The following is a 12,928-nucleotide window of genomic DNA, read 5'->3' on the forward strand; positions in this document are numbered from 1 at the left end:
AGATGGTGGATGTGTGAACATTTAAGGCTGAAGTGAGATAACATGTGAGGTAATCATCAATTAAGATTATAGTGAAAGTAGGCAAATTAATTCTTAGCAGAAAAACTTGTTCCCTCAGCAGCAGCTTCTGCTTCTGAAGAGACAAGCCACTGCTTGATTATTATTTTTTTAAGTATAGCTTGCCTTTTTAGCACTATTAGAGAAAAGATGTTTTAGAGTAGTCTCCCTCTCAAGCACACTGATTTCAACATATATTTTGGAAGAATATTTTTCCTGGTATTTCAGTTATGGCTCATTGGAGTTAGAAAGTGATTTCCCACGTGAGTTCTTAGAGGTTCCTTAAGGGTTTTCTCCCTCTATCTGAGCATCAAATACTGACATAATTAGAACCAGGATATCAGGCAGAGTAGATTTAATTTCCTTATAAGTTTTTTCCCCCAGATCTACTTGTAAAGAAGATTAGAAAAGAGTTATTTCATAGAATAGGTTTACAAATATCTTCTCCCTTCTCCCATAGTATGTTGCCTGACTGGTTTAGACAACTAAGCTGGTACTATGTGTTCTGTAGCCACTGGGGCTATTGTTCCCAGACCCCAGCCCAAGAAGACATGGAGACATTCGTTGGGTGAAAAGGGCCACGCTTTATTAAAGAACAACAGGCATGGCGGACTGAACATGAGGTGATAATCACCTTCATAAAACAGAAAACAGAAAACAGTGCGGGCCCCTAGGCATGAGTTAGGATTTCCCCATCCTACCCATTGCCTCATTGGGCGACACACCCTGGCTCAGGAAAGAGGCGGGCACATCCCGCCCTATTCCTTCAACGCCGACCACCCCTTTCTCAGAGGTGATCTGGACATCTCCAGGTCTTCACCCGCCCCGGACCGCACAGCCCAAAGGTTGGTGAATTCCTGAAACAGGTTTCATGGAAATGAAATTACTCCCCGTGCCGCGCAGGCAACAAAGGAGAGATTGACCAATCCACCTTTAAATATCCAAGGGTGCTCACCGATACTCTAACCTCCCTTACCCTTCAGCCCGCACTGTTATTGCCACCCAGGAGGGTTAGCCATTGCTTGACCCCCCTGCCCCATGCCCATCCAGAAGCTCAGCAAGCACCCGCTGAACGTTACCTAGATAACAATCACAGCCTTGGACTGATAGATGAACGCCATCTGCCCGATATAACAGGACAGCGGGCAGCTAGGTCAGACTGCCACACTACAGCCCCCCCGGCTGCCAATATTAATTTACTGATCGCAGCCGAAGTCTTCCTACGGGCTTTTTCCAAGCTCAGCCCGCAACGGGCATTCCGCCAGACCCTACGCTGAATCCAGTTAACCCATAACACCCGCATCCCCGGCATCCAAATTTGAAGTAGGGCTATATCAGCGGAGGCTTGTTGAACAATGGACAGGCCAGTCCGCCGGCCTAAGTCATTCTCCCCCAAACGTAAAACCAATATATTGGGAATGGGGAAGCTAACTAAATGCTGCCTGATCGCAGGTAGCAATTGGTTCCATAGCATGCCCCGCAGGCCCAACCAGTACACCGAGGCCCTTCTCCCGAAACCTAACTGCGATCCCCAGAGAGAAGTGCTGGCTCGTTTGAAGGCCCAGAAGACCAGCGAGTGGCCGCACATCAGGACCCGTACTGGAGCTGCTGCTCCACCAGCATCTGTCGAGAGAACAGAAATCACGTAAGCCCACTAAAGTCCGCTGTCAGCGCACATAGCATCTGACCGCCACGGACCTCCATCTATTAATCCGCCGCACTTCAGCCTCCTGAAGGCCTATCTGCGCGGCAGTAGTAGCCGCCCCAATATGGAAAGAGTGCAAAGTAAAGCCCGCCAGGGCAACCCCTGCTGCCACCATGGCACTCTTGATCACTGCCAGAAATTGGTATTGAGTTAAAGGTGTTTGATCCTTATGAACGAACAAGCATCCCTCTGAGGCAGGGCCCAGGTCCGTGTAGCGCTGCAAGGCAGCAACAGGACACAGCTGGGAATCCGCAGCCACCGCTAAGCAGACTAATTGACCCTTGCCCCGCTGATCTGTCTTGGAGTGGCGGAGGAACAACCGAGCCTCATTGCCGGAGAAAGAAAGGTCTGAAAATTGCAAACAGCGATCCCTAGGGGAACCCTTGCTGCGTGGCAATAATTCCCCGGGCCGAAAGGCACCAAAGAAAGCCACCAGTACCTCTGCGTGAAACAGCGATGCTTCCCAGGCGTCAGCACAGCAGCTTGCCAGCTTACCCACCGTGGCAGCAACCATATCCAGTGTAAAGGGGGGCCTAGAGTCACCCATCCCAGGGTCCCCTCTAGCCCAGCCCTCCAGCATGCGCCGCACGCGTGGGTCAGCAGAAAAATCAATAACCCCCTTTACCTGTGCCTGGAAGGCCAGAGCTGCCAAATAGCCACTCAGGGTGGACACAGCGCACCCTGCCCTACGTAAGGTAACCAAAAACTGCTGCAACTGTTCTACCGGAATAGGCCAAACCTCGGGTAAGCCTTCTTCCCTCCGGAAAAGGCCGCAAGCTTGGCTGTGTAACTTTCTCTGGTGCTGGGCGCCAGAGACGCCGCTATGGCCTGCTGTGCCTCGACCTGCCAAGTTGCCACAGAAAGACCGGCATGGGATCCGGATGTGGCGCAGCCTCGGGCGCTAACTCCCTGAATCTGTCCACCTGGAAACGAGACAGAGCGTCAGCTATGTCGTTTCGAATCCCTGGGACGTGACGGGACCTAAAGAGGATATTAGCCCTTAAACACTGCAGAACTAAAGCTCGCACTAGCCCCATAACCCTAGGGGAGCGGGAAGTTTGTGCATTGACCACCTGGACCACGGCCTGGTTGTCACACCAAAACCTAACTGATGAATTAGCGAATTCATCAGCCCAAATGTGGACCGCTACCACTATGGGGAAAAAGCTCAAGGAAGGTCAGATAGCGAACTATTCCTTGGCTTACCCAGTCTGAATGCCAGCGCGCAGCACACCAGCGGCCCCTAAAGTATACTCCGAACCCCAAACCTCCAGCTGCATCTGAATGAAACTGTAGATCTGCTTTGAGCAGCATATTGGTCCTTCAAAAGGTTACCCCATTGAAGCCTAGCAGGAAGGATTCCCAAAGGGCCAAGTCGGCCCTGACACCATGTGTAATCCGGGCCCTATGATGGGGGGCACGAAGCCCCACCGTGAGGTCACATAATCTACGTAGAAAGGCCCGGCCAGGAGCCACTACACTGCAGGGAAAGTTAAGATGTCCTGCCACTACCTGTAGCTCCCTAAGGGTGGCCTTACGGGCACGCCCTAATGACCCAACTAAGTCCAACAGCACCAATAGCTTCACCTGGGGAAGCCTGGAGCAACCCGCAACCGTATCAAGTTCTGTTCCTAAGAATAAAATTTGCGTGACCGGCCCCTCAGTCTTGTCGCCCGCTAGCGGTACCCCCAGTTCAGCCGCGAGCTCCACAAAGGAGCGCAGCAAATGGTGGCATTCCCTGGATCTGGCCTTGCCAACAAAAAGAAAATCGTCCAAAAAATGAGACGTGGACATAAGGCCCGCCCTCCGCCTGACTGCCCACTCTAAAAAAGAGCTGAACGCCTCGAAGGCTGCACACGAAATTGAACAACCCATAGGTAGGGCCCAGTCGAAGTAAAACTGACCAGCAAAGGTGAAGCCCAGTAACTCAAAATCGTCAGGGTGGACAGGCAGCAGGCGAAAAGTGGACTCTATATCACATTTTGCTAAAAGTGCGCCCGGGCCCCGCCCCCTAACCACTCTGACTGCCTCATCAAAAGAAGTATAGCGGACTGAACAAAGACTGTCAGGGATGCCATCATTGACTGACGCACCCCTGGGGTGAGAAAGGTGGTGAATTAACCGAAACTCACCCGGGGCCTTCTTGGGAACGACACCTAAAGGCGAAACCCACAATTTAGGAAAAGGGGGGCTGTCGAAAGGGCCCATCACTCTACCGGCAGCCACTTCCTTGTTAATTTTCCTCAAAACTATATCTTCCTTACCTATCACTGACCTAAGGTTGCGGGGACTACTCAACCCACGGCGAGCAGAAGAAGGGATCCGAAACCCGTCCCTAAAACCTTCCAATATGTACTTAGCTGCAGCCCGATCTGGGTAGTCAAGCAAAAGCTGCTCCAAAACTTCAAGCTTGATGGGGCTGGGCCCCTTTCCCGCAGGGGGTGGGGGGGACCGCACTTCCGGCTGTTACTGGACCGCAACCTAGATCCCGGGCCACCAAATCTCGCCCTGGGGCAAGAGGCACTTGGGTGCTTGGCCCCACAGATGCTACAAGCATGCTTGAACCGACAGGGGGAGTGGGAGCATTTTCCACTGGAATTGTACTCCCAGCAGACCAGGTGGGGTTGTACCCACTGCTGGCCCACACCCGACGGAGGCAAGGCACCCGATGGCTTGGACAACAAGTGTCCACTATCCGATCGGTCCCCTTCCACCGGACGAGCCGGGGACATGATGACTAGCCACAATTCCTGAAGGGGTGTGTCCCAAGGAAGGTTGGGATCCAAAGCCGCCCTCATGCAGAAACTTTCATCATAGCATATCCAGGAGGATCCCGCAAAATCAGAAACCGCACAGTGGATAATGTCCATGTATTTTAAGAGGGACAGCCCACGCGCAGGCTGGGCCTGCACTATCACTCCCATATAGATGGTGAAATCAGATAGCCAATTATTCCAGGTCTTCTTGACCAGTTTGCGCTTTGTGGCTTCATGTTCTTTACAAGATTCCCCCTCCTTGTGTTTTACCTCGGGTTCCCTAAAAAGTAAACTAAAGATGTCCATGTACTCGCCTTTTAATATCTTTTCCTTAGTGGAAGGCAGTAGGTGATCCCCAAGAGGGAGCCCCATACCCCCATAAGGGGCGTGTTGTGTTGTGGGCAAAATCCCCATAGGATAGTAACCCGGTCTGCTAGCAGTATCCGGAGCAGCAGTGGGAATGCCGCTGATAGGAGGCAAAGCACTGCCCAAAGGCCTATTACCCATCCAGACCTGTTCTGCAGCACCCTGCGTACCCGCAGTGACCCCAGGGAAAGCTAAAGGAAAACCCAAACCCCAAGACTGTGTGTAGGGGGACCAGTACGAAGCTGGTCCCCAAGCCCCCATGGCAGGCATCGGCCAGGGAACAGAAGGCCACTGGCTGGTGATGCCAGGAGGTGTGGGTGCTGCTGGCTCACCAGGAGGCACAGGCATAGTCGGGTCCGCAGGCGGCTGATCAACCGGTGCAGCAGGTTGTGGCTGTGATGGCAATGGCAGCTCCGGAACCGGATCAGAGGGAGATGGAAGCGGTAACACCGGGACAGGCTGTCCAGGAGGTGGTCCAACAGGTGCAGAAGGCGCCACAGGCCGGCCAGGAGGTGGCGGGCCGGCCGGATCCGTCCCTTTCTCTAAAGCTTCCAACCTGATGGAAAGGGAAGTTAATAATTGACTCCAGGCAGAACCCCTAGTGCGGCAGGGAACCTTGGGCGGCGGCACGCCTCCACCGCCAGAGGGACCTGCACCTTTGTCTGAAGGAGCACCTCTGGCCTTTTCCAAAGCCTCCATTCTATTAATCAAACTGCGAATCACTCCCATTTCTTCGTCATCCTCCTCAGATGAGGACGGTGGAAGGGCAGGCCTCCTAGGCTGCCGAATAGGCCGCACCCCTCTCTTTTCTTTTGCCTTTCTGGGCATTGCCACCCAATTCTGACAGCCAAGCCCCAAATAAAGTAAATGACCAGAAGCTAAAAAACCTCAGAGTTGAATGAAACGAAACAACCCCGCCCAGCTATCCCAACAAACAAAGCTTTAAAATGCCAGCAAAGCAAGTGGAAATAGCACAAAATAGTAAGGGGACCAAACACAAAAAATGCCCACCCCACTCAGGGGAGCCCCCCCGTGGCGTAACCCACACACCCCCAGGCCCCCCAAGGACCCGACAAACCACGGGGCCGATGCCCCTCAACGAAGGCCACGCTGCGACGAGAAGGCTTCACGGGCCGTAGCAGGCCCCGTCGGCGAAGTTGGACGCTGAAAACAGGCCCCCAGGACAGCGAGTAGCTCACACAACACCACTATAGTTCCCACAGCAGTTAAAACCACCGAAAACAGCCGCGCTCGCTGTCGAGCGAACCCCTCCCTCTTGAAAACTTCGGAAGGAGCCAGCACTGTGAGCTCCTTCCACGTCGAGATGCAAAGCCAAACTGAAGCAGTTGGGGCGTGGAACGGCCAATTGCAGCCAAAACCACGCCCACAGAACCCAGCCAGCCAATCAGGCCGCTTCTTGGCCTCGTGCTGAGCTGGGCTGGGACAAGCACCCTCCCCTCAACACGGGGCCAAGGGGAGGGGGATTCTCATAAGCAACAAAAATCGGGCTAGAAGAGCCTAGCCCAATTTTTGTTGATTGTGTAAACCACTGGGCTCGCAGGCGAGCCCAGTGGCTTACAAGCGGGTCACCCACTTTGGTAGCCCTCCCTAAAGCCTGGGTTTGTGGAATGAGTGCTCCGCAAACCCGGGCTTTCTGATCGTGAGTAGCCATGGTGCGACTCTGAGCTGTGGCTACTCATGAGGAGACCCCCGGAGGGGAGGCAAAAAGCTGCCTCCTGGATCTGGGGGTCTCACCAGCATGCCCTGCACACTCGCACAGGACATGCTGGAGCTTGTGTGGGCTGATTGGCCCCCGCTCCCCCAGCCCCCACTGGCTCTGTCACGGAGCCAGAAATCATGTTGGCAGCTGATCCGGCCACCCATGGCTCCCTCCCTGCTCACCGCCCCAAACCAGGTCTCACTGATCGTGAGACCCAGCTCACTGTCTACTATCTTTCTTTATTTAAAACATGTTTGGGTTGTTCTCATGTGTCCTACCCAAGTTTGTGAGCTGAGTACACTTCCATTTTCTCATTCTCTGTGAATGAAAAGCAAGGTAGGAGGGGAAGAAGTGAATAAGGTTGTTCACACAACCAGCCCTACCTTGATAGGACAGGGCTAGCCCAGGATTGGCTGGTTGTACTTCTTTATTTTCCAGGTCTACTTGTAAATAAGATCAGAAAAGAATTATTTCCTAGAATAGGCTTACAAATATCTCCTTCCTTCTCCTGTAGTATGTTGCCTCAGTTCTGATCCTACTGCTCCTCTCCTGGGTAGCCCTTTAAACCCAGGCTAAAAGTGAGGTAAGAGGACAGGTAAGAACAAGTGGGTGTGTCTCCTACCTCACTCACTAGTCGTGTGGGCCAACGTGCTGCCAGCAGTTCCTCCTGGGCTCCTGACAGCCATCTTGATAAGACAGTCCGAGGGAAGGAGTGGCCAAGCAGAAGGGAGCTTTCCCAATGAATCATACTGCTTGCATACTGCATTGTGGGATACCTGTCAGCCCAGCTTCCTCCCCTGCCCCAATTGCTGCTTGTCTTCTTGTTGTGCCGCTTGTTTGGGGGAAGGCGGGTAGGCTCCTGTTTCCCCACCCCTCAGCCGACCCCCTTGTGGTCATGTGAATGACCTTATTGTCTGTTCAATAGCAGCAGGGTTGGAGGGGTTTCTGTACTTCATTGTTAAAGAGCTGGATACAGCTGCTGGGTAGGACAGAGTCCTCTGACCCAGCTGCTGCTTAGCAGACAGTCACTTCCTTCCCCGCCTACCTTGCCTTTTACTCACAGACGATTTGAAAATGGGAGCATACACAGGTCCCGAACTTGGGTAGGATGTGTCTGCTACCCTAATTAGAATTGTGTGAACCAGCCTGTTATTTATCATATATGACTATATAGGAGAGGAGAGCTGGTCTTGTGGTAGCAAGCATGACTTGTCCCCTTAGCTAAGCAGGGTCTGCCCTGGTTACATATGAAAGGGAGACTAGAAGTGTGAGTACTATAAGATATTCCCCTCAGGGAATGGAGCCACTCTGGGAAGAGCAGAAGGTTTCAAGTTCCCTCCCTGGCTTCTCCAAGATAGGGCTGAGAGAGATTCCTGCCTGCAGCCTTGGAGAAGCCACTGCCAGTCTGTGAAGACAATACTGAGCTAGATAGACCAATGGTCTGACTTAGTATATGGCAGCTTCCTATGTTCCTATGTTGACTAGGTTGAATCTCTTTGGATGGAAAAACATTTAACTGTAACCTGTTCCAACACAGTAATTTATTATCTGTTGTTTTCATTTTCTTGTGGGAAATGGTATTTTACATTAATTTACCAAAATGCCAGTATCTAACAGCCTTCTCAGCTGAAAAGAGAGCCTGTAGCAGATCTTGTGATCATATTGATATGGATAATCTCTGATAGCAATAGGGAGATAACGTTGGAAGCATTCTCCCAGGGCAGATGATCATTCAGGTGCACACTCTTGTGGAGAATCATACTCAGTGAACATGTTTGAAGCCAAGGGAATGAACTGTGTACAAGATAAAGTGGGGTAATCACCATTGTGTGAAACCCTTAAAGCCTTTGCATTTCATTTGATGTAAGTCATCTACATCTGAAACCACCCTCTTAAGATGATACCACAGGCATACGTAGCCTGTATAGAGATTTCTGCAGCAGTTGAAGCAGCACCTGGGAAGAACCAAAACTAGATCACAACATGGCAATCAACTCTACTGCCATGAACATACTTCTGCATATTTTGGTATGGCTGCCAGTCATGGATACTTATTGAGTTGTGCCCATGATGAACAATACTCTCCATCACTCGTGATACAGCAGTTTTGAAACAGGATTTAAAGCTGTATATTTTTTAGGTATGTGAAAGGATGTTTGTTTATTCATGTCTACACATAGGCCCTAACATGTCCATAAAGTGATGTAGGCATGGAACTGAATTTTGCTACTCATTAATAATATATTTTGTTGCACACTAGTTTTTTTTAAAAACATAGCCATAGCTTTTATGTGGGTGTATGTTCAATATGAAAACAGAACCTCATTTGTCATGAGAAGAAAAAATGTGTAGATTCACAAATCAATTCTGCACCACCTAAAAATTTGCTTTGATTTTAACCTAGGATTGTGCCAAGTGCATTAGATGGGTAACAGTTATTTTACATAGAAAAGTTAGCTCCTTAATCTTGAAAGGCTTACAAATTTAAGAAAGACTTCAGGGAACAGTGTTTCAGCCCACATGAACTTTCTCCCTGTAGAGGTTTCGTGACTAGCTTAGTCGGCATTTCCCAGTTGGTGTTTCTAGCATCACAGTGCTAAATAATGTAGCTGTGAAGAGCAGGTTAAAAAAAATCTTTTGACTGGTGAGAACAAACTGAATTCCAGCTACCTCCCCTCCATCAAAGCTACTCTTTAACTATAGAGCAGCAGGTAAAAGGCTGAGGGCTGCTAGAGCTTCCTCCACACTTCCCCCCCCCCTCCACTGGGTGAGAACATTCCTCAGCAAGATTCAGCAAACCTTTATCTGGCTCAAGAGTTTTTCTGAGACCCAGAGCTGGAAGGCTCTTGTAAGAGCAAGAAGAAAAGCTGTTGGAGCTTGCTGATGGGTATTTACTCCCTTAGGAAGTGACAGGAAGAATTAAAGAATGGAACATTCATTCATTCATTCATTCATCTATCATATTTCTATGCCACTTTATATAGACATCTCTAGGCGATGTACAAAGTTAAAATATAATGAATGTAAAACAATATAAAACAGTTAAAATTCACAAAACAAAACAAGTAAAAAATAATCTCAAAAGATAAAACCATATTAATTTTTTTTTTAAATTTGGTTAAAAGCCTGGGAAAACAGGCACATCTTGAGGTTCTTCCTAAAAGCAAGCAGAGAATCAGATGCTCTTATTTCAAAAGCAAGCATATTCCAGAGCCCCGGGGCAGCCATCAAGAAGGCCTGGTCATGAGTTGCCACCAAACGAGGTGGTGGCAACTGTAACCAGGCCTCTCGAGATGATCTTAATAGGCGACAATGTTCATGACAGAGAAGGCACTCTCTTAAGTACCCTGGACCCAAGCCGTACTTGGGTCCAGTAATAACAATCCTGGTAATAACAGTGATAACTATAACAACAATCCTGTTTCCCCTCCCAGGCACTAGGTTGTCTCTGGGGTGCTGAGAGCTCTGATCCCCAACCACTTTCTTGCATATAAGAATACATCACAAGGGATATCCATGCTTTAAAAAAATAAATAAACAACCAGCATAGCACTACACTATCAAGCCTAGGTGCACTTGTATGTAAAGATAACTCTAAGAGAAATTAATCTTTGCAAACAGTGCCTAAAACGCACTTGTCTTACATTCATCACCTATCATCCTGAGTGTCCTTGTTATGCTATTTTAACACTCTTGATTATGAAAGTTTCCTGTGGCTATGTTCTTAATGCATCTCTGAACTTATCAGTAACACGAAAGGTTTAGAGCAAGCAATTTCTTCTTGTGGCCCAGAATTGTCATCACTCCTTGCAATCACATTTTCACTTTCATAAGAATGACAGATCCAATCAATCATTCTCTTTGGGGTATGTGGTATGGTGTGCATGCGGAATCATTTTGGCATCTGTTATGAGGTGGTGGGAGGAGTTTAAATGAGCCTATTAAATACCAAACAATATGTTTCCGGCTGTATCTTAAGGCTTCAGACTGTTTTGTTAATTGTCCTTTTATTGTCACCTGTTTTTTTGTACTCTTTATTTTTGGAGCTGGACATTGGACTCAATCTTATTCTTAACATGATTACAAATACAAAACATGCCAAAGGTATACCAGTATTTTTCTTCCACATCAAGTAATAGTAAAGCATCCCTGTTTTGTATTGCACTGACATTTACCTGTATACTTCTGTATCAATAAATTGTGCTAGCTTGCCTTTTTAGTTAAAATGACAACAACAAACTGCCAGTGGCATTTCTATAAAAGATTTTTTGTCTGATACTAGATGTTTTAAAATGTGTATTGCTTATTCAGCTATATATACCATAGCAGACCAAAAATTTGAGGCTTCAGATTATATTTCCATAACCAAACCTAGGTATGCTCCATTTCCCATCATAAGGCAAAAGGGATGCTACTCCTAACTCGGCACCCAATGTGATGGTGGGACAAATGGTGGCATACTGTCAGGACATATGTTATGACATGTCTGCAGATGTAGATAGTTAATAAATAAGTATAGTTAATAAGTGTGGCCCAGGTTTTAACCCATTTTACGTGTCTTGTCTCTTATTGGGGTCTGGGTGCAATAAGATTTTATTGATTGATTGATTGATTTGATTGTTAAATTTATATACCGCCTTTAATTAAAGCAATCCCAAGGTGGTTTACAGCAAAAATTTAAACAAAAGATTGGGTGCAATAAGATGAACAAATAGCAAGGTAAACTCAGATAGACAGTATCTGAAACTCTCTCCAACTCTACCTGTACATACGGTAGTTAAATGTGGAATGATCTTTTATCAGGATTTGTGATATTAAAAATCTATGTTCTTGGCATGACTAGGTGTATACTTTAAATTTAACATGATGCATAGTGTTATGTCACCATAACACTCCACTCTGGGAGTGATGAAGACTTATTAGCAGCCCCAACGCTGTTCAGAACCAGCAGTTGAATAAGCAACACTACCACAGTTTCCCCAGTTGCAGTGAGTGGGGGAAACTGTACTTGCATTGCGTATGCAACAGCTGGTTCTGAACAGTATTGGTCGGCTTTGAGTCCACAGCAGGGTGGAGTGATACAGGGTGGAGTGTTACAGTGATGTAATGTGTGCGCCAAGTATGCCACCATTTCCAAAATTTATCTCATGGGATGTGCTCTCTGACCTCTAAGCTGCTTGTTTAGGTCTCTTCTCATTGCTCTGATAAATGTTGCAGGGAATACACATCTATGCATTCAATACCACCTCCACCATCACCCCCCCCCACCCCCATCACACCCCACCCGTGCTGTGGAAACAATTAGAATGAGAGTGGCATTGTCTAACATCTGGATTGTCTTCTCATTGTGTGGTGATGGCTAGTTAATAGTGCAGTAAAAAGTCCTGTCTTTCTATGACTATTTGCAAAGTCATCTTGAAGTGTTCAGTTTGCTAGACTCTACTTTAACTTAAAAAAACCTCTTTGGGTTTTACACTGAGCTGCTCACACTCAGGTCCCTTAACATCTGGGACTCCAGCTGTAAGTCTTTCACCTTGCTCCCCGCTCTCCTGTGCTTTCTGCTGAACCTGAATCATCTTTATGACAAGATGACAGCCGTCATGCATGTTTACAGTTAATTTGTTCTGACTATCAGAACATACACTAAAGACTTGGATTCAATATCCCTTGCCACCTCTTGCATAAAGTAAGGAATGATGTTCATATTCCCCAAAACTAGCATTGCCACTTAAAAGACCATCTTTTCCAATCCACAGTACTTTAGCATGTAAGTAACTTGTCTTTGTATGTCCTTGTACTGTGGTTCTGCCTAGCCAGTAATTGTGTTATAGCCACTCCATTATAGAATATACCCTCTTCCCATCATCAGTCTTTTTCAGTTACATCAAATGTGTCATGCTCGATAACTGAAACGCTAAGGAACTAAAGTTTTGACAGGAGGACCAGTGTACTTATACCTGTGTGCTTACTCATTCTCCATTAAAGAGCAAATTCTCACATCGGTGCAGATATCCACATCTGTGGCTTTTAGGGCTGTACATATGACTTCTTAGTAGCGACAAACATACTACTAAAATAAATACAAATTCACTACTAAGTCGACCTATTTAGCTTTGGCAGGGGAGGAAGAGGAATGGCTGTGACCACCTTTTTAAAAATAAAGGATGAATTTTTTAGCATAGACAGTAAAACTGGAAATAAAAACAGACACAACCATATACAATATACAATATCTGTAGTTCCCTTTATTTTCGCTGAAGCTCCCTTAATATTAATATTCTCTTAATATTCAAGTTCCCCTTAATATTAGCTGACATCTTAGCA

At 47.6% G+C, this 12,928-nt stretch overlaps 1 protein-coding gene across 1 annotated transcript; it reads right to left on the minus strand.

Annotated features, from left to right (window-relative positions):
* Window positions 1–621: 621 nt before the first annotated feature.
* On the minus strand, window positions 622–6,202 carry LOC128345964 (uncharacterized). Its single transcript, XM_053298706.1, has 2 exons — window positions 5,217–6,202; window positions 622–1,680 (listed from the first exon to the last, which is right to left on the minus strand). Exons 1-2 carry the CDS (start codon window positions 5,710–5,712, stop codon window positions 1,148–1,150), a joined length of 1,029 nt encoding a protein of 342 aa, XP_053154681.1. The 5' UTR covers window positions 5,713–6,202; the 3' UTR covers window positions 622–1,147.
* Window positions 6,203–12,928: the final 6,726 nt, after the last annotated feature.

The sequence above is a fragment of the Hemicordylus capensis genome, chromosome 2, assembly GCF_027244095.1.
Source record: "Hemicordylus capensis ecotype Gifberg chromosome 2, rHemCap1.1.pri, whole genome shotgun sequence".
In the NCBI taxonomy this organism is placed as follows: domain Eukaryota; kingdom Metazoa; phylum Chordata; class Lepidosauria; order Squamata; family Cordylidae; genus Hemicordylus; species Hemicordylus capensis.

Coding starts and splice junctions, on each gene's coding strand:
- LOC128345964 (XM_053298706.1), bottom strand. CDS start 5,712: ATGCCCAGAAAGGCAAAAGAAAAGAGAGGGGTGCGGCCTATTCGGCAG. Junction 1,681..5,216: donor GACTATGCCTGTGCCTCCTG/GTGAGCCAGCAG, acceptor TTCTCTCGACAG/ATGCTGGTGGAGCAGCAGCT.